Genomic DNA, 21,002 nt, shown 5'->3' with positions numbered 1-21,002 from the left:
GCCTTCTTTTCCCCAATATTTTATTTCAAAACATTTCAGAAAAATTAAGACATTTACAATAATGACATATATACCCACTGCCCAGATTCTACCACTAATATTTTTCTTACCTTTGTCTTTTAGCAGCCTCCCTACAGGTGAGTTACCCTTCACTGATGTCGCCTCCACATTGTTGAAACAGTTATCTATCTAAAGCATGAGAACCTTCGATAGATCCCTCTGAGGCCAAATTGATTAACATAACATGCAAGGCCCTTCAAGAGCTAATCCCAGTCCACCTTTCCAGTATAATTTCCCACTATTCCTCTTTTCACTGAACATAAAGTGTTCTTTACCTGAACATCTATAATCCGACCTTGATAAAATCCTACTTACCCTTGGTCCGCAACTCAAATATCACCTGACCACTAAGCCTTGCCCACATGAGTACATTAGTTGTTCCCATAAAGTTCCTATAAAGCTGGGCTGATGCCTCACAATATATTATGAAGATTTTTTAATTTGTCTCTTTTACCCATCAGACCATGAGATCACCAAAATCCTTCCTCATTCTTCTCTGTAGCTCTGCCGCAGACACACCACAGGGCTCAATAGGCCTTGGCCACAAACAAGAGATAAGGAGACTGGAGAATAATGAAGCCATGGGGAGCCTTCAGTCCCCTGGAGACCACCCTGGAGTCTGGGGAAGTGGGGCACCCACCTGCACAGGCATGCCCAGCTCTAGCTTCAGTCCCAAGCAGGGATCTACACAGATGGTGAGGATGGGCTGTGAAGGATCCTGGATAAAATTTTCCAGTATGGCATCATGCTCCTCGGTCCATGTTGCATCTGCCAGTCCTGTGAGCACAGCTCGGGACAGGAATAGGGGCTTCTACAGAAGGAGGACAGAGCCAAATTAGTTACAGCTGTTGGGATGAGTCATTTTCCCATCCACAAGCACATGAGAGGATATGGGAGATGAGAGAAGTTGGACAGGTCCAGAGTGGTGGAAAGAAAATTCAGGATAAACTGAATGATAGATTTTGCATTTTCTCTTGCCTCTAAGAATGAAAAAAAAAAAAAGTACTGTAGGAGAAAACAATGGGATATTATCTTCCCAAAATGTTCATTTACACCTGTGAAAAAATGCATTATCAAGCAACCTTCAACCCCAAAAGTAAAACCAAATTAAGGGAACATGGAGGCTAATAGCCTAAATCAGCAATTAGGAGCAGGCAAAGGACAAGTCAGGAAAAGGATAAAGGTGCAAGAGCAATGGCTTCATGGTGCAGCCTCCTCAGAATGCCAACATAAATCTGAGATACTGGTCATAGGTAAACAGGCAGAGCAGTAAGGAAAGAAGACAGAAAAATAGAAAGGACTGGAAAACACCAAGGAACAAAACCATTAGAAATAAATTATAACCGGTGGCTGGGAAGAAATCAGTCTATAGAACTGTACTGAGTAAATTAAGGAAACCAGAAGATCCAAAGACATAGCTCAGTGAACTTGACACCACCCTGTCGGTCTCCCAGTATTCCTAGAAGATGAGAGCAACCTCTTTTACTTAAAGTTTCTAGATCAAGAACATTTAATAGGGCCTCCCCGGTGGCTCAGTGGTTGAGCGCTGGGTTGCGAGGCTGCCCGCAGCCTCTGCAGCGCTGGTTCGATCCCCAGCTGCTCCCCGGCCACTGGAGGAGGGTCCCACATGGCGCGCAGACCTCTCCTGCCGCCCGCTGCTCCCCTCAGCAGTGTACTTCGGTCCTTCTGCCTGCTCTGCTCCCCGCTCTGGCTCTGGTGAATTCTCTCACCCTCCCGTGTTTCTGACTGTACCCAGTGCTTGTATAAACAAAATAATAAATAAATAAATAAATCTTTAAAAAAATATATAAACCTACTCACATAGGAAGACGTATTACCGACAGGTGTGTTGAGGTAGCAATGCAACGGCTTTTCTTCTCCATCTCTTTGTCCTACTTTTCTGTCCCTTCCATTTTTTTCTATAGGGAGCAGTTACTGTTTTTCTATCCCTTTTTATTTATTTTTTATTGTTTTACATTTTTTATTTATTTACATCTTTTTTAAATTTATTTACATTTATTTATTTATTACATTTTTTTTATTTACATCTTTTTTTAAAAGATTTTATTTATTTTTGTGTAGAAGAACTGGGGTACAGGCCAGAGGTGTGTGGGGGTGAGAGGATTCAGAGACAGAGTAGGGAGCAGAACAGGCAGATCTACTGAAATACACTGCTGAGGGGAGCAGCCGGCAAGACAGAAGAGGTCTGCTGTGCCATGTGGGTCACCCTCCCTGGCCGGGGATCTAACTCATGCTGCAGTGGCTGTGGATAGCTTCATAGTGCTGCATCTTAACCATAGTTTTGTGTCCTTTTTTTTTTTAAAAAGATTTATTTATTTATTTATACAAGCACTGGGTACAGTCAGAAGCACGGGAGGGTGAGACAATTCACCAGAGCCAGAGCGGGGAGCAGAACAGGCAGAAGACCGAAGTACACTGCTGAGGGGAGCAGCGGGCGGCAGGAGAGGTCTGCGCGCCATGTGGGACCCTCCTTCTGTGGCCCGGGGAGCAGCCGGGGATTGAACCGCCGCCGCAGAGGCTGCGGGCAGCTTCGCAACCCAGTGCTCAACCGCAGCGCCACCGGGGAAGCCCAGTTTTGTGTCTTAACCATAGTGCTGCGTCTTAACCCCTTGCGTCACCAGGGAGGCCCCTGTTTTACATTTTAAAAGGATGGGTTTTTTAGGAAAAGGAGAAAGAAAAAGAAAGGGCCTGCATAGACACTGGTGGGCAAGAGAGCTACCTTCTCTCCCTTTTTAAAACTTCTCAGGGTCAGCACTTCGTTTATTCTTCTAACCAAGGTAACTATGGGTATAGCTACAGACATTAGAAATAAAGGTCTCGGGAGTCATTTAGTGCCCATTTCTAAAAGTGCTTGAAGCTGTTACTACAAATTCCTCAACCAGTGGAAAAATATGAAAGGAAGAAGAGAATGTCTCAGAAATGAGTGTCCAATTAGGATGCTACCTGCCCATCTTGTTCAACTTGTTCAGATGGTCACATAGATGACTGAAACTTGCCACTATCTGACCCACTATGGGAAGACAGAAAGGTACAGCAGAGACCTGTTCCTCATTAAGAGCCCTCTGCCCCTGCAAGGGTGGGGCTCAGATGGCTTTGTCCTTTACTCACACAATTAGATTTGTGGTAAGTAGGCTACCAGTAGAGAGTAAGTAGAAGGAAGTGACAGATTGAAGAGAATTCCTCATACATTATCCTAAAATTAACCCTGTGGTTCACCAGGGGAAGAATAGTTGTCTCAAGACCCAAACTTACCACATCTATGTTGGACTCAAATAGTTCTTCTTCCTGTTCTTCATGTTCCTCTAATACTGGCTCTGGGCAGAATAAAAATTCCAAAATTAAAGCATTCTTTAGAAAATTCAACATAGAGTCACGATATGATCCAGTGGTCAGTCTACTTCTAAGTATAGGCCCAAGAGAATTGGAAGCAGGGACTTGAACAGATATTTGTACCCCAATGTTCATTACATAACTATTCACAACAGCCAAAGGGTGAAAAGAGCTCATGTGTCTATCAATGGATGAATGGATAAACAAATAGTGGTAGAATATTATTCAGCCATAAAAAGGAATGAAGGGGGCCTCCCTGGTGGCTCAAGGGGTTGAGCACAACACTGTGGGGCTGTCCGCAGCCACTGCAACATGAGTTCAATGCCCAGCAAGCCAGGGAGCAACCCACATGGCACAGCAGACCTCTCCTGTCTCGCCTGCTGCTCCCCTCAGCAGTGTATTTCAGTCAATCCACCTGTTCTGCTCCCCACTGTCTCTGGTGAGTCCTCTCACCCCCCCCTCCCCGCACCTCTGCCCTACACCCCAGCTCTTGTATGCATAAATAAATAAAATAAATCTTTTTTAAAAACCAAAATAATGTCTAATCCATGCACTGCACAACTGGAATATGACCTTCCTGGATACATGCAGTGAGCATCAAAAAACAAGCTTGAGAATGATAAACACCAAGTCAGGATAGTGGTGCTCTCTGGAGGAGAGAAGGGCTGGGATGGAGGGATGCAATCAGAGGAGTTCTCTTGTTGCTCCTGCCATTTATTCTTTTTTTAAAAAAGATTTATTTATTTATACATTCAAGAGCTGGGGTACAGGCCAGAGATGTGGGGATGAGAGGATCCGCCAGAGTTAGAGAGGGGAGCAGAACAGGCAGACTGCCTGAAATACACTGCTGAGGGGAGCAGTGGGTGAGACAGGAGAGGTCTGCCTCACCGTGTGGGTTTCTCCCTGGCCGGTGGGGGATCGAACTCGTGCTGCAGAGGCTGTGGATTGCTTCATAGTGTGATGCTTAACCCCTTGCTCCACCAGGGGTTAAGCACCCCACCATTTATTCTTACATGGGTGGGTGTCTGGGTATTCTTTTTTTTAACATTTATTTATTTATGCATACAAGAACTGGGGTACAGGCCAGAGGTACGGCGGGTGAGAGGATCCACCAGAGACAGAGTGGGGAACAGAACAGGCAGATGAACTGAAATACACTGTTTAGGGGAGCAGCGGGAGAGACAGGAGAGGTCTGTTGTGCCATGTGGGTCACCTCCCTCGCCAGGGATTGAACTTGTGCTGCAGCGGCTATGGACAGCCTCATAGGTTGCATCTTAACCCCTTGCGCCCCCAGGGAGGCCCGCCTGGGTATTCTTTATGGCAATCTCTAGATTTCTTCTGTTTTGCCTGAAATGTGGATCTACAATTCCTTATTCGAAATCCTTGGGGTCAAGTATATAATTCAGAAATATAGTATAGTATGGTATATAATACCCCTCCTCTTCCCCAGAGAGTTCTAGAACAGCATTCCACAAACTTTTAATATTCTTATTTCTGCAAGAAAACATATGAATATTTATACTAAGTGGCTTAAATAGACTATAAATACCTTCATGTCAGTTTAGATTAGGTTTTACCACCAAATAAGTTTGGATGCCAAAATTGGGGGAAAAAAGCTTTTAGTTCTTAGAGCTTTTTAAAATTACAGCTAGGGAATGGTGAATCTGTACTGCTGCTTTCCTTTGTGGGAATTGAGGAACACTTAAGGAAGCCAAGGATGTCAATTAGACCCCAAAAGATTGTTTGCCCTCCAAAAGACCATCCTTTACCAAAAAGTGTTTGTCAGGCCCTTCCTTAGCCTGTTCGGGCTGCTATAACAAAATACCACAGACTGGGCCTCCCAGTTGGCACAAGGAGTTAAGACACAGCACTATGAAGGTATCTGCAGCCTCTGCAGCACGAATTCAATCCCCAGGCCAGCCAGGGAGCTACCCACATGGCGCAGCAGAGCTCTCCTGTCATGCCCACTGCTCCCCTCAGCAGTGAATTTCAGCAGATCTGCCTGTTCTGTTCCCAACTCTATCTCTGGTGGATCCTCTCACCCCCCCCCCCGTACCTCTGGCTGTACCCCAGTTCTTGTATGCATAATAACTAAATCTTTTTTAAAAATAGGGCCTTGGGCCTCCCCAGTGGCGCAGCGGTTGAGCGCTGGGTTGCGAAGCTGCCCGCGGCCTCTGCGGCGCCGGTTCGATCCCCGGCTGCTCCTCGGCCACCAGAGGAGGGTCCCACATGGCGCGCAGACCTCTCCTGCCGCCCGCTGCTCCCCTCAGCAGTGTACTTCGGTCCTTCTGCCTGTTCTGCTCCCCGCTCTGGCTCTGGTGAATTCTCTCACCCTCCCGCGCTTCTGACTGTACCCAGTGCATGTATAAACAAAACAAAACAAACAAACCAGCAAAAACAAATAAATAAAGCATGCCTCTATTAAAAAAAAAAAAAAAAAATAGGGCCTCCCTGGTGGCGCAAGGGGTTAAGCACCTCACTATGAAGCAATCTGCAGCCTCTGCAGCATGAGTTCTATCCCCGGCCGGCCGGCCAGGGAGCTGACCCACATGGCGCAGCAGACCTCTCCTGTCTCACCCACTGCTCCCCTCAGCAGTGTATTTCAGTAGATCTGCCTGTTCTGCTCCCTGCTCTCTCTGGTGAATCCTCACAGCCCGCCCCCCCCCCACCTCTGGTCTACACCCCAGTTCTTATATGAATATATAAATAAATTTTTTTTTTAAATCCCTCCCCAACTCCAAAGGTTACAAAGATGCATGTTTATTTCAGGATTCTTTCAAACTTCTCCAGGACCAAATCTTCCCTGAACCTCTACTCTGGTTACGTGTCAGCTGGAAAGCTCCACATCAAACAACAAAAAGGCTTAGGGCCAGTAGTCAGTTTTTTTATCAGCTCTTATTTATCAGCTCCTTCCCTTCCCACCCCAGAGGATTCTCCAAATTGAAACTCACTGCCTTTTGTCCTCCCTGCCCTCACATCTGGTACCCAGCTTCAGGGAGCATTTTAAACTGCTTTCAGGAAAATTCAGAAGAAAAAAAAGGGCACATTTTTTGTATGTCTGGATCCTAGGGCAAGGCCCTACGTACCCTGGACCTTTTCCCCTGCCACGCTTATCTAGCAATCTTTGATATTAAATGACGATTCCATTGCTCTCCTTCTTGAGAGGCTGCTGGCTGTGTTAAAACAGAAGTTGACACTTGACTCACAGTCACATCCACACTAGCCGGTGTTCTAAGGGATAGCTCAGTGACAGCAACAGCTACTAAAAACCTTCCCACCCTGTTGCCCCAGCTCATCCACAAGGAAGGAATTCCTCAGATCAAAGCCACAGAGGCTGCCTCTTTAAACTCTCTTCCCCCTCAATCTAGACCACGGGCTTTTTTTCCTATGGCCCTGAACCTGAACTCCTTAGTCCACGAGCAAGACCCTGCCAAAATGAGGGTGGAGATACAAGAGCCTTAGACAGATGGGAGAAAGCAGCAGTCAGGCTTAGGATTCAAAGGGTGGCAAAGCACGCTGAGTCTCCATGGTGACAGGCTTAATGGGAGAACAGCATTATTTGTTTTGCCACCCAGGGTGAAAGTAGGAAAAGGGAAGTTATCAAACCCTCTTCAGTGGGGTAGGAGCAACCAGGAACACTTGAAATGAGGAGGAAGAGGGTGAGATATAAGATTGGCTGGCAAACTCTTGGAGCTTTGAGGGGAAATTTTAAGACAGAAAGAACAGTATATGACTGGCCAGGAGGAGAACACACAAAAAGGGACCCAGCAGCTGGCTGAAGCCCCTGCTTCTTACCCAGAATCAACCGACTTAAGACCAGCCCTAAGACCCTCCCTAAATACAAACATTCCTCTCCAAGCCTCTCCACAGCCTGTACCCACCAGGCTCCTCCTGGAGAGGCTGGGGCTCCGGCTGGATAATTTCCTCAGCCTTTATGTCCTCAGCAGGCTGAGCAACTTGAGCAACCTTGCCTGGCCGGCGGCTGCTTCCTTGGCGGGCACCTGGCCGACCACTTGCTTGCCGCTTCTTTTCAGCTTTGCTGGACATCGTGTTGGCAAAACCTGCAGACACATAAGAAGTTGGGGAGTTCACAACCAGATTCACACCCCTCTAGCCCCCTGATCCTTTCTGAATTTACAGATGAACAGAGACCCCTGATATCAATCTTATCTTGGCAGTACCTATGTCCTGCTTCATCAACCAAAAGGGACCTTGCAATGCTCACTCCTTTCCCCCAGAGATACCCCACTTTTTCCAGAGCATTGGTTAAAAATCAAAGCCAGCCCCTTTGAGCATTAGGAATAAATGGAAGTTAAAGATGGTGGCCCAATCCCCTGGTGGCGCAGGTGGTTGAGCGCCGCACTGTGAAGATGTCCGCAGCCTCTGCAGCGCTGGTTCTATCCCGACCGGCCAGTGAGGGTCCCATATGGCACAGCAGACCTCTCCTGTGGGGCCCACTGCTCCCCTCAGCAGTGTATTTTGTCAGTCTGCCTGTTCTGGTCCCTGTTCTGTCTCTGGTGAATCCTCTCACCCTCCCGTGCATCTGGCCTGTACCCGGGTTCTTGTATAAATAAATAAATAAATAAATAAATAAATAAATAAATAAATAAATAAATAAATAAATAAATCTTAAAAAAAAAAAAAAAAGATGGTGGCCCAATAGACACCCTACTAAAAAGGTTTTAGAAACCCTGAGTTCTGCCCAGAAATATGAGAGCATAAGATAACCCAAGAGATCTACCAAGCAGAGTAAGGTTGCACACACCTTCAACCACTCCACCCCGCAGGACCATTGGTGAGTGAGAGAAGGCCCAAGGGAGGGAAGATGGTCCAGGTTCCTCAACCCTTTGTCACTTGTCTCGAGTGAGTGAAGCAGGCCAAGGTGATTTTCACATGTCCCTCCTTTCCTCCAAAGTTACCCTCTGGAAGGGGGGGAAATAGAAAAATGCTCCTCTTACCTACACTAAAATCTGCAAGTTCTAGAAAAGAAAAATAATATTTGCAATGTGTCTCTTTGAGCTTCAATTCCTGATTGACAGGAATCCTGTTTTGTGTGTCCTGGAAAGGTCTCGTAGCACAGCTGGCAAACTGACAATAAAAGACCAAGATCATTTGACTCCAAATGCCCCAAGAACAGTTTGGAAGAAGCCCAGACAAGTGATCCAACATTGAATTTGGAATTGTGCCTGGGAGAGAAGGAAATGGGGATTGAAGAAGAGCACAGTGGTTCCTCTCTCGAAAAGGTAGGATGGCTAGAAGCAGGGGCGCCTCTGGCAGGCATTCAGAATCCCAAGGGCAATGTCTAATTCACTGGGCATTCCCACTTCTTTCAACTCCAGCCTGGCAGTCACCTGTGGCTTTTCTTTCTCTCATCCCCAAAGGCTGCCACAGGCATTGATCATAGGTTATGAGTTTCAAACTTGAAGGATTTGTACTTTGCTCCAAGGAAAAATGTTTTATTAGGGCAACATATCAATAAAACCAACTACAGCATTGCAGCTTCCTCTGAGAGTCTCCAGAGAAGCATCAGGCTGTGCCTGCCTGCCTTCAACGGTAGTCTCAGGAGCATTCCACTGGCAAGACTGAGTGTGCTCTCCCTAGGGGGTCACCTCTTGACCTCACACCTCAGTCCCAGGAGGAGCTGTTCTATTAGCCGGGGACTCATCCTATTACTCAGGAAATACTCTAGGGGGTCAGCCCTCTCCTCAGACTGGCTACCAGTGGGCCATTTCCCCTCACAATAGCTTCCTCACACGACTGTCAGAACTATTTCTGCTTCTTCATCTCAACCCAATTGTCCCTTCTTCTCCCCTACCCCCGCCCATTGCTGTTTCGCTCCAACTGCCCTCCCGGCCCCGCAACTGTCTTCTCCACCCTCCCCACGATTGCCCCTTGCTCTCCCTCCCCTTTGCAATTGTCCTCTCCCACAACTCTCACGCCTACCACCCACTCATCACTGCCTCTTCCCGAAGCTTCCCACTTCTCCTCGGCATTCCTTCCCGCTTCCCTTCTGCCCCCGACACACACCTCACGACGCCGACCCTCTCCGCCCTAGGCCGACAGACCACTCCAGCTAAGAAGTTGCCGGGCTTGGCCCTCTAAGGGCCAGCGCCCGCACGCGTCGCCATGGCAACCCAGCGCCGGGAGGGGGCGAGCGGCCCGAGCAGAGGCGGCCCGCTCGGCGCAGGCGCAATGAAGCCCTGCTCCCCTGCCCTGCTCGGTCCGGGTCTCGGTCGCTGGACCCGGGGCGGAGAGCGGGGGGCATAGGGAAAAGCTGCTAAATCTGGAAGGCTGGCGGGCTCGAGGGACCTGGTCTGAGGACAGGCTGAAAGGGCTGGAGATGTAAACAAAGAGTACTGTGTCCCCGGGCACCGAAAAGTCTGGGGAACCCAGATCCCGACCCCGCGCCCCGGTCTGTGGGCTCCATCCCGGGCGAGTCCAGCAGATGGCGCCCGGCGCCCCGCCTGCGCGCCTCACTGGCGCTCTTAGAAGGCGCTCCAGGATTTTGAGGCAGCCGAGGCTGCAGCTGGGTCCGGGGGAAAAACCGGGGCTGGAGCACCCCTGCCCTCCCGCTCGTTCCCCCTTCTTAGTTCGGACTGGGGTTTGGGATCGCCGGGCGGCGCGGGGCGGGGGAAGGGAGGGAAGAACGGAACTGGAATTTTTGGAATCTGAGGATTGGCTTGGGAAAGCGGTGCTTGTTTTTTTTTGGGGGGGAATGGGAGGCGGGGACTCCCTAGGGAAGGTGACCGGGCCGGGGAGGGGCTCGGTTCTCCATAAGAACAAAGGCTGCGTCCTGGGAAAGCGAGAGGAGAGAGGTGTGAGAAGAGGGGCAGAACTGGAGGGGTGCTAGGGGGCGCTGCCAGCCGGGGCCGCTGAGAGCGGCGCGGATGACTGAGCTGTACCTGAGACCCGAGAGGCTTTAGGGAGACCTAGAAGATGCTGGGAGGAAGCCGAGTCAGGGGGATGGGAAGGCACCCTCCCTGCTTCCATCAATAGTGCCTAATTAAGACAAAGCCAGCAGCGAGCCCACTGATTACATTTCCATGAGGAGCTAAATTGATGACATTTTCTTTGCTAGATGAGGAGGGGAGAAGCTGGAGGCTCAGTTCCCCCTTTTCTCTGGTCGGTATTCACACCTGAGAGGCCTCATTATGGCCTCATTATGCCAGTGTGGCACTGAGAGTGGCAGTCTGGGAGGGCAGTGGATTAAGCCACACCCTCACCCAACCCTGACCTCACCGTCTCGCCTACCCTATCTTGGTTTCCAGAACTACAGCCCCTGCCCTTCCATCTCCACCAGCACCACCGTTATCCTTAAAGTGGATTTCTGGGTTCTGGTTTGTGGTCTCCTGCCAAACCCAAATTCCTGTTGGTGATGGCAAAAATTGCAGAGAGGGGTTGTACTACCACCACCACCCCCAAACCAACTACAGGACCAAGAAGGGACAAGTGGTGATCCGCTAACCAGATAAGCAGTGCACAGCAGAGAGAAATGACATGATTGGTCAGATCCCCCAGGGAAAAATCCCAAAGGACTAAAGATTTGAGGGGAGGCACAGGGTGGGGAGTTTTATAGGAAGGGCTAAGACTCCCTCAGGGAAAAGCATGTTGTGTAGACCCCATTTCTTTTCTGACTACCCCCCAACCTTGGCTGTGCCTAGGGATCCCAGCCCCCTACATTATGCTAAATAGGTAATCAAACATCTCGCTTTGCTAATTACTGCTCAATCCGATTAAACACTGCTCAAGCTCATCAACAGAGGTGGAGGTAGGGGGAAGGGATGAAGGAGGGGGCAACCACAGCTGTAACAGGGGTCTTGTCCCCAGGGCCTTTAGGGGACAGCTGAGAAACAGCCCGGGTAGCAAGACTCAGTATATCCTAGAGGAAAGGGGCAGAAGAGTTGTACCACCAGAACTTTCTGTCTTCCTGCACCCTCCCCACCTCGGGTTTTTCCCTCCTCCCAGAATCTTATTACCCTCAGAACCCAGGCATCCGGCCATTCCCACAGCTCCCCCCAACACACACCCCTGTCCCAGATTTAATAAGTTCTGTTCTCTCACTGTCAATATTTGATTTCTCAGAGCCATCTCCACGGAGAGAGGGGGCTCTTCCCTTGCTTCCCCCCTACCTTGGCCCTCTTTTGCCCACCCCAGTCTCTTTGTGCCCCCAACCTTCCCTGAACTAGCTGACTTAATGAAATGATATTGAAGTCTTAAGCAACTCCAAAAGAATGGTTGTTATGGTGAGGGGAGTGGGCAGGACGCCTGGGTCCCTGAGGGGAGTAAGGGCTGTGAAGGAGAGAGTGAGCCAGAGGCTAAGGTCTAGAGGCCCCTGTCCCCAACAGCAGATTGGGGGTGAGGCTGTGGGTGGATCTTGGTGGGAATCAGGGGGTGAGGGCTGGGGCTTAGTAGGTGGGGAGAGGACATTCAGGGGCTTGGGGTCTCAGCCTGCTATCCAGAGCATCTGTCAGGGATGGAGAGACCAGCTGGGGAGGGGGTGTCTGGGGGGAGGACAGGGCCTCTCTGCCAGCAGCCTCCCTGCTGACTATACCCTGAGCTGTCCCGTGAGAACCAGAGTAGATTCCTCTTCAGTCCTGACTCATCCCTCTTCCCCCCTTTTCCCCCAGCAGACCCCCACAGGTGATTTGTAGCTGATGCCCTCACATGGTAGGGGCCAGAAGAGAGTCATTCGTGACATGAAGAGCCTAGAGCTTCCAAGAGAGAACAGAGGCCAAAAGATGGGAAGCCAAGTACCACCCCCACCTCCTCCCACCCATCCCCAGCTCACTCTCCTGGGGACCCTGGCCCAGCCCCAGTCCCCTTGGGGTGGTGGGAATGCAAGGACATTTGGCTGGGGCTGATTGATGAGGGAGGAGGCAGCCACCGGGCACTGAGGCTGCTGTTTGCTGAGCACACAGATTCCTCCCCACTCACCAGCTGCTGCCCCCTGAGGCTGCTCGCTCTCCCCACCAGCACTACCAGCTACTGGGGTTGGAGGGAGCCGATGCCTGAGTTTCTGAAGGCAACTGGGGGGAGAGTTGAGAACCAGGTCTCCGAATGCTTCAATTCTTCCTGTGACTTGGGTGGACCTGGGACCTGGGTCAGGACTCCCTCCAGGATGCCACCTTCACCGCTACCTTTCAAACATTTCTCCAGTTTTCACTGCCATTTGTTCTGCATCCTTTTTCTTACCCTCACCCAACTCTCTGAGCCCATGCAGCTACCCACTGCTTCCAAACCATGTGCAACTTTTCTCACAGCCTGCCTACAGATCTTAAACTTCTCCCTGGGGGAAAGGAGCCCCGTGTCCATGATTCCCCAGGTAGCCCTTAGGAAGCTCCATTTTTCATTCTAACTGAAGTTCCAGTTGTGATGTCAACCATTCCCCATCAGAAATTCCCACTGCAACCCTTTGCTCTGTTCTTTTTTCCTTAAAACATAAACCACACACACACATACACACCCTTCCACCTAGTTTATATCCTGCTTCTCTTTGGAAGGATGGCAAAATCTGAGCTGTCAGCAGCACACACCCCAAATAGCCTCAATCCCGCGCTGTTGACAGGGTGTGGAGGGGGGCAGCTTCAGCTTCTCTGGTCCCATCTCCCCCAATTCCTTTGCTTCCATTCTGCTTGTTCCAGACTCACACCAGCAACTGTATCCTAGCCCTCAAGGTTCAGAGCACCATCCTTGCTCTCCAGAGCTTAAAATTTAGTTGAGGGTAACACAACTCACGCACAAGAAACAAAAGCAGGGACAGAGAAGGGGGGAATGGAAGACAGATTTGGATCAACTTCCTAAATGTGGATTATAGACCCTCACTGACCTGCCCTCCTACAGGCTGAGGCTGGGACAGGGCAGGACACATCTGGAATGTATGTGTGGTTTTGATGTTCTTTTCGAAATCCCCAGACATGCTGGGATTTCACCTCTGTGCTTTGCCCTTGCTGTTCCCTGTCTAGTATACCCTTCCCCATGGTACATGTCATTCTCATTATTTAAGGTCCTATTCAAATGTCACCTCTTCAGAGGGACCTTCCTGACCTCCTAATCCCTAGCATCTCCCTGGTACTCTCCATCCTCTTCATCCCATTACTCTGGTTTGTTTATATCTCTAATCACCACCTGAAATGTTACATGTTCTTCCCCACCAAAATGGGACTTCATTAAAGCAGGACTTGCTTCATTCACCATATCCTCCCAGTCCCTGAAACAAAGTAGACATTGAATATGCTGAGTGGATGAAGGCAGAAAGGAGCAAATGAATGTCTTCCCGCCCCTCTGTTCGTTTTACTGTAGCTGTTTCCCTAGGAGTGTGTTGGTGTATTCGCCAGAAAGCCAACAGGATGGCACGTCATTCTGTGTGGAAGACACCAGCGCTTTCAAACCATGCGAATGATACACCAGCCCCTACACATGTGGAAGGCTGTAGGTCTTGTGTTGTTAATGTGTGTGCGCGTGTGGGGGGGGTGAGTCTATAGATGCCAGCGCTCCAAGGGGGTGTGGCCCAGGGTGCTGTGCAGAATGTGCTGTTCCTCTCCCCAGCTGTTCATCTGTCCCCAGGTGTCTTCCTGTCTCTCAGCATGTTTTGATGTCTTGGCTGCTTTGGTGAGATGTTTGTCTGTCATGGAGACTATTTATCCCCACTTCTCTTCCCTCTTGTCTCTCCACCTGTGCTTCTGATTGTATGTGCAGGGGGAGTCTCCCTCCGCTCCCTTGCCCCATCGCATACACAGCCCTGCCCCAGTCTTGGACCCCTCCCTTTCTCATTGGGCCCTGTTGCTGGGCTCTGGGTTGCCATAGTGACGGTTGCCAAGTCCCTGAGGCTGATAGCCAGCGATGGGGCTGTCGGCTCCATCCACGCGGGAGGCTGAGGGGGGCTTCCCATTGTGTGGAGAAGGGGATGTTGCTATGACAACCAACCCCCACTAAGGGGCAGGGACCAGCCCTTCCACCCCCCTCAAGCCTCCCCACCTCAGGCAGCTCCAGTATGGGCCTCCAAGGCAGGAGTAAATTCCAGACAGCCCAGCACCTGGCTTGCCAGTTTCCAACTCCCCTCCCACAGCGCCTGCACCTCACGGAATCCAGGCATCTTGCTCAGACAAGGGGGGGACAGGGGTCCCACTGGTCAGAAGAAGGGAAGGGAGACCCCTTGACCTCCAGGCAGATGGGAGACAGCAGGAGAGGACCTAAAGTCAGGGGAGGGGCAGGCAGGGCAGAGGTTGTGACCCCTGCTGACTGGCTCCAGTGATGCTCCTGACGGCTGCTTTTGTGGATGGAGAATGGCATTGAGTCCAGGGGGCTGGGCATTTGGGCTTTTGGGGGAGAAGAGCCTGGGTTTGGGGTACAAGGGAGCCAGGGGGCAGTCAGCTTGAAGCCTGAGTCCTTGAGTCTTCTGAGCAACCATCAGTCCCCGCCACCAAAACTCCTCAAGTAACAGGTGCTTTGGGCATGGGGGGCAGAGAATAAACTTCAACACATGAACATTTTTTCTACTTCATTTCTGAGACTTGCCTTATCTCCTGTGCTTTGATTTAGCAATTACTCAGGTCTTCCCTACCTGTGAGCATATATTCACACTCATTCCCATTCATGTGTGCAGGCAACTCACTACTCCTGTCTGGGTTCCATTTTCTCCCAAGATGGCTGCCTTCTGCCCATTATCCCCCCCCCATGCACTGTCCACCTCACCCCTTCAACCCACCCTCTCTACCCATTCCCACTGGTTTCATGTCATTGAGCCCTCAGCTCGAAAGTCATTCAAGCTAACCACCAGGCCTCTGTCGCAATTATACCCAATCATTCTCCAGCTTTCTCATCAACTTTTGAAGTTTTTTATTTCTTTTTTTGGTTTTTGTTGTTCAAATTTCCCTTTTACAGTAAAACTATTGAGGTGACGGGCCATCCCCCGCCACCTCCCCCATGGCAATATCAACTTCCTGTTCCCTGGAAGGAGAGATTAGAAAAAATCAGGAAGGAGCTGGGAACTACAGTACCAGAGAGATGACGTGACCTCTGGCGGACAAAGCAACCATCTCAGCTGGTGATTGAGGTGGCCAACTTGGTGCCCAAGGGCAGCTCTGATCTAAAGAAACTGAGTTGGGAGGATACTGAGGCAACACCCAATTGTGCACTAGAGGGCAGGAAGAGGTATATGCTGGTCGCTATGGAACAGAAGCAGTCGTTAACTGCCACTGTCAGACCAGTCAGTAAGCCACCATTTTGGTCACTAAGAAGGGAGCCGTGTCAAATTTGAAGGGAGTAGGAAATGGAAGATGTGATTCAGGACAAGACTGTCATCTGGGTTACTGGGGGAGAACATGTGGGTTCTTGGGGTAGTCCTGTTGAGTAACAGCGATTATATTGGGATATGGAAAGGGAAGAAGAACAAGACAAATTGGGTCTGCCACAGCAAGATGGCAGTCAGCTTAGCTGTCCTAAAAGCAGCACAGAGAACAAGGGGAGGGAGATCCTGGGAAGTGCCACTAAATACTAGGAAAATCCTCCCCAGTCCACCCTATCTTCTTACAGTCAATAAGTTCCAGCTTCCTCCTGAAACAGGAAGTCCTTCATGCCTCCTCTTCTCCACAGAGTAAGAACCATCCACCTCCCCACCCCACTGCCCCCCCCAGACTAGGCCACATCGAGTTCCAGCCAGACCACTTCCGATTTCAGAAGCGCTACTTCCTGTCCTGGATGAAGGCACTTCCAGTTCCTGCTGCACTGCTTCTGCCACTTCCCAGGCACTTCTGTCCAGGCCTGGTCACGTCTTGTCTGGAGCAAGTCACTTCCTGTTCCAAGTGGTCCATTCAGCATCAGACCAAGTCCATATGTGTCCCAACCGGTTCATATCTTGCTATCGGCCACTGGATAAAACGGGACACTTCTTCTCATGGTAGCTGTCATGACCCTACCACCCCAAATGGCTGGAATAAGTATGTAGAGGCCTGGGGCAGGGCAGAGAAGAAGGCCCTGCTGCCCATGACCTGTGCTGGGGTAGAGTGCCAGAGCCTTCCCCACAAGGCCCCCATTTTTGGCAGACTGAGGGGAGTGGTTGGTAAGAGAGGTCAGAAAAGGGGGCAGGAGCTGAGGGGAGAAATGCTTTGATGCCCCCACCCAGGAGATGGGAGAAGCACAGGATAAGAAGCTAAGAAGGTAAAAGGGGGTGTAGGGAGGAGGATGCTAGGGAAAAGGAACAGACCTAGAGACAGAAGAGACAGAAAGAATAAGAGAGAGAAGAGAAAAGAAGAGAAAAACAGTGAGAGGCAGAAAGAAAGAGGTGACAACCAAAAGACAGACTGTTCCCGCCCCTAGCTCTTGGGGGTCATGGGGACAAGGATCCCTGGGTCAGGGGCAGAAGAGAAGGCCGAGTCCCTGCCCCCTCCCCGAGGGAACAGGACCCAGGAACACAGAGACAGAGAGGGGCACACGTGACCAACCAGAGGGCAGGAGGTGGTGGTTCGGTGGAAGTCTTAGGAATCTTAAAAGTAAATGAGGGCACCAGCCAGGAGGAACAATGGAGCTGGAGGGGCAGGGGGGCCAAGGAGATGCTAGAGGTGTCCCTCAAACCATGAATTAACTGGAGGAGCACCCCAAGAAGGGCTGGATCCAAGAGAGCCAGGTGGGCGGAGCCCTCATACCTTGTAGTAGATGTTTGGAGGGCTCTGGGGGGGCCCATCCTGCACGATGTACACAGGATGCCCATAGTCACCACTCACCTTCTCATAGTGGGGACAAAAGGGGGGGTCTGCAGCCCCACCGCCCCGCAGAGCTATCCCTAGCTCCCCAGGCTCAGCCTCCCGAGGTCCCATCCCACCTCCACCCCCCAGGCCCAGAGACCCTCCCCTCCCGAAGGAGCCAGGACCAGGGTGGCGACTCTCCGAAGGCTTGGCCCGCCGTCTCCGCCAACACATGGCACCCCCAGCCCCTGCCACGCCCAGCAAGAGCAGCGCCAGCCCCCCCGCTGCCCCGGCCACTGCGGGCATGCTGGGAGGGGGCAGGGGGCCTTCAGCACCCCGGGAGGTTGCATTGCTGGTGGGGTCACCTGGCAGGGAAGGGGTGGAGGAGGAAAGAGGGGAAGGGGCTGAAGGAGCCACCTGGGCATCTGGACACCCAGCCTTGGGGGGTCCCCATGGGCTTCCCCAGCAGTGCCCAGGCCACTTGGGGTCTCCACCTCCCTTCTCCCCCCAAGCCCCGCTCAGAATCCAGGTGTGTCCAGCCCTTCAGCTCCGTGCCAAGTAGTCCTCCCCACTTCTCTGACAGCACTGATTGAAGCACTGACTTGGCTAATTAGTTCTAATTGAGTCTTTTCCTCATTTGGCTTCCATTCCCCACCCATCCTCCCATCCTCTCTTCTCTTTCCTGTGTCACTGCCCCCAAAACCGAAGAGGGAGGGGGAGGATGAAGGCAGTGCAGCTGGGGTCTCAGCGCAGAGGAGGCTGGGGAAGGCAGGAAGCTGGATGGACCCCTGGTTCCTACCTGGTATGTTCTCCTTCCCAGGCTCCAGGCTGTGGGCTGCCCCTCGGTCTCGCTCCAGGGGCATTTCAGACACAGGCTTTCGGGGGGCGGCCCCTCCTCGGGGACCTGGAGATGAGGAAGACCCAAAAGAGGGTCTGAGACGCAGTCCCCTGGCCATGATACTACAGCCCCCTCCTCTGCCAGCTCCCGGAGGCGTGCCCCAGCCACACTCACTTTGTCCCACGCGGAGAAGCACCTTCATGCCCCTGGTGAGGCACACGCCTCCCTGCAGGCTCTCCAGGCCTTCCCGGGTCCCATCTGAGGTGGCTGGGAGAGTCAGAGCGAGAAGCTGGCACTCCAGAGTCTAGCCCCTGGTCTGTCCCCATGCCCTGGTCCCAACACCACCTAAGGGCGTAAGATGTCTCCCTGGGCACCCGCCCTCAACGGTCCCGCCCTCAACGGCCCGCAATCCTGAGAGCACCTCCCCACTTGACCCTGCTGTCCACCCAGCAGTACCAATTATATAGTAATCGTGGTGCGAGCGGAACTCATGGCCCCAGAGGTTGGGGCTATACTCCTGGAACTTGATGGTGAAGCGGAGATCCAGGTCTGGCCGGTCACAAGTGAGAAGGAGGTTCGGGGCAGGAGGTGCCTCACAGCGCCGGCCCTGGGCACCCCCTACCAGATATAGCTTGTAGAACTCATAATTAGGAGAGGAGTGGGGGCCAGGAGGCCGGGCCCGGGGGCAGAGCAGGTCTAGCCGGTCCCCAATCTGAGGGTAGAGCACGTAACCACCTTCTGCCTGAAACCTACAGGGAGGAAGGCGAGGTGGACAAGGGAGAGAGGTGTCAGAGGTCTGGCCCCCAGAGCTTTGTCCCCTTCACCCCACGCCCCTGCAAAACAGCCTTTGTCTGAGTGGAAAGTCTGTTCTGACAGAGCTGGCTCTAAGGACTTGCAAGCTCAAGTTGGAAGCAGCAGGAAGCCAGGCTCAGAGGTCTCCTGCCCCTTGGTGTGCCCAAATGCACTCTTCAGCCCGCCCTCACCACATGCACACTGCCATAGCTCGCTCCATCACCAGCCCCGTTGCTATGGCAACAGGATGCCAGTTACCAAGGAGCTGGCCTCTCTGGAACCACACAACCCACCCCTCCTGGGTGATTTCACTACTCCACGGCAGTCAACCATGGGGGCAGAGCCTCCCCTCCCCCAGGCTACCACCCAATTTGGGGGCTGTCAGGGCAAAGGAGGCAGGAAGGGTGTGGAAGGTGATTCAGACCAGTGTCCCAAGTTAGCCATGTGACAGGTGGCAAAAGCCTGCTCTGGCAATGGCCCTAAATAAGGCTGGTGGGTATGAGGGTCTGGGGGGCCAGCTGCCCCAGACATTTCCCTGCTCAGTACTGCTCCCCTCCCAGGTCTCAGACTTTCACAGGAAAGTGCCCTATTGTCTTGGAAATAAAGGAGTTGACTTTTCTACCCATAGCCAACACAAGCTACATCTTGGTCCAAGCATCCACTAATCCAGCACACCCCTTCCCTAAACCCTTCCCTAAGCCTTAATAGCAGACCAGGGCTCCCGGAGACTGCAGCTAGGGAGCTCCCCAGACTCCCAAATGACCTACTCCCTCACACCCATCATCCCACAAGAGCCCCCAGAATACCTAAACTCCCTTTTCTCAACCCTCTCAGAATAAACCTAACTTATGTCCTCAAGCTGCACCTGATAGCAAACTGCAGCTGGGAGTTGGTGGGTAGGAGACTGCGAAGACATTTGAAATTGTACCCAAAGAGATATGGGAGGGAGGCTGTGAAGTAGAGAGAGGAAGAACAATAATCCTAGTTCTCCTTTAATGCGCATATAATATGTTCAAACACCTTACCTCTAATCCTCATAAAAACTGCAGGGATTGAAGGTACAAGCTCAAAAGGTTAAGTGACATGCCCAAGGCCACACAGCTGAAAGCAGCAGAGCTAGGATTATTTGATGAGCTCCAAAGCCCACCCCCTTCGCATGGCCTCACACAGCCTCCCCCAGGGAAGTAAGAAGTTTTCAAAATACAGAACTCTTTTGCTAAGCGGGAGTAGGATATGAATGAGGCAAGGGATCCAGATGACCTCCCAAGGGTTCTGTACTAACCTTGTGTGACTTGAAGTTTCATCTGACCCCTGGCCTTTTTTCAGAGCAAAGCAAGCATGCCAGGGAACAGAGGGTCAGAGGGAAGAGTTTGCAGCAAAGATGGGGGAGGGGGCAATGGAGTTCTCAGGACTCCAAGTACAAGAAGGAAAGAGGATGTTTTAGGGGGTTCTGGGTATCTTCCAAAAAACAGTCCCCAGGCCCGGATGGCGGGAATACCTCCTGGCTGGGAAATTTGTTTCATCAAGGGCTCACTGACCCCCAAGTTGTGGGCAAGAGTTGGGAGACAGACCGAGAAGTGAGTCAAGAAGCCTTGCGGGAGTTGTCCCCTCTGCCCCCAAACTGAGCCCCCTTCCCTCCCACCTCCTACAGCGTTCCTTTGGGAGAGGGAGGCACCCTGCCCTTCCCCTCAGCGCCTCAGCAGCACCTACTCAGCAGCTCTCCTGAGAGCTGACATTAACCAGGCTCTCTCCAAGCCCAACCCCCGACAGGACACCAGTCTCCCTACAAACAGAAATAACCACTCCACTGCCCTCCTAACTACCCATGAACTTTGGTATCCTTGCCCCCTTTGGGGTCTTTCAAACTCCTGACACATGGCAATCACCACCCACATCCAGCGGTGTGTGCGCCCCAGGACTCTGGCTCCCAAGACCACCTCGGTCTAGTTACCCGTCAGCTGCAGCGGCACCCTCCCTCCCAGCCTCCTTCCAGCTCAGAGAACCCAGCCCCCAAAGTCCCCAAATCTTCCATACTCCCTGCCCGGAGGGTGTGGGGTCTCCGAGCCCCCGAGCCGCTCACCTCTTATTCGCCGAATTCCAGTAGACAGGCTCCAGGCTGAGCCCAGACACCAGCCCCAGACACCAGAGCAGCAGCAGGGCCCCGACTCGCACGCCCCCCGGCCCAGAATGGGGGGCCCCCATGACCCCGCCAAGGCCTGGGGGGCGGGGCACCAACTCCCCCAAAGTCGTTCACCTCCTGGGGTGACTGCCTTGGCTGCCCT

At 51.9% G+C, this 21,002-nt stretch overlaps 2 protein-coding genes and 1 pseudogene across 3 annotated transcripts in view; 1 reads left to right on the top strand and 2 right to left on the bottom strand.

The window, feature by feature from the left end:
- Window positions 1-7,458, bottom strand: part of DNAH2 (dynein axonemal heavy chain 2) — a gene marked incomplete at both ends in the record, with an annotated part of 101,556 nt that extends 94,098 nt beyond the window's left edge. The window contains 3 exons of the mRNA XM_084236238.1: window positions 701-871; window positions 3,334-3,395; window positions 7,293-7,458. Coding sequence (XP_084092364.1) covers window positions 701-871; window positions 3,334-3,395; window positions 7,293-7,458 — 399 coding nt within the window. The remainder of the gene's footprint in view (window positions 1-700; window positions 872-3,333; window positions 3,396-7,292) is intronic.
- The window catches only part of LOC311173822 (large ribosomal subunit protein eL27-like), a 754,061-nt pseudogene that overhangs the window by 593,216 nt on the left and 139,843 nt on the right, over window positions 1-21,002 (top strand). The window lies entirely within an intron of this gene.
- On the bottom strand, window positions 16,810-20,922 carry EFNB3 (ephrin B3; the record flags this gene model as incomplete). The annotated part of the gene is made up of 5 exons (XM_084238633.1): window positions 16,810-17,455; window positions 17,890-17,994; window positions 18,103-18,195; window positions 18,385-18,677; window positions 20,801-20,922. 5 exons carry the CDS (start codon window positions 20,920-20,922, stop codon window positions 17,046-17,048), a joined length of 1,023 nt encoding a protein of 340 aa, XP_084094759.1. The 3' UTR covers window positions 16,810-17,045.

The sequence above is a fragment of the Talpa europaea genome (assembly GCF_964194135.1).
Source record: "Talpa europaea genome assembly, chromosome: 7".
NCBI lineage: Eukaryota > Metazoa > Chordata > Mammalia > Eulipotyphla > Talpidae > Talpa > Talpa europaea.
The sequence above is the reverse complement of the archived record's forward strand: the minus strand, read 5'-3'. Positions and strand labels throughout refer to the sequence as shown.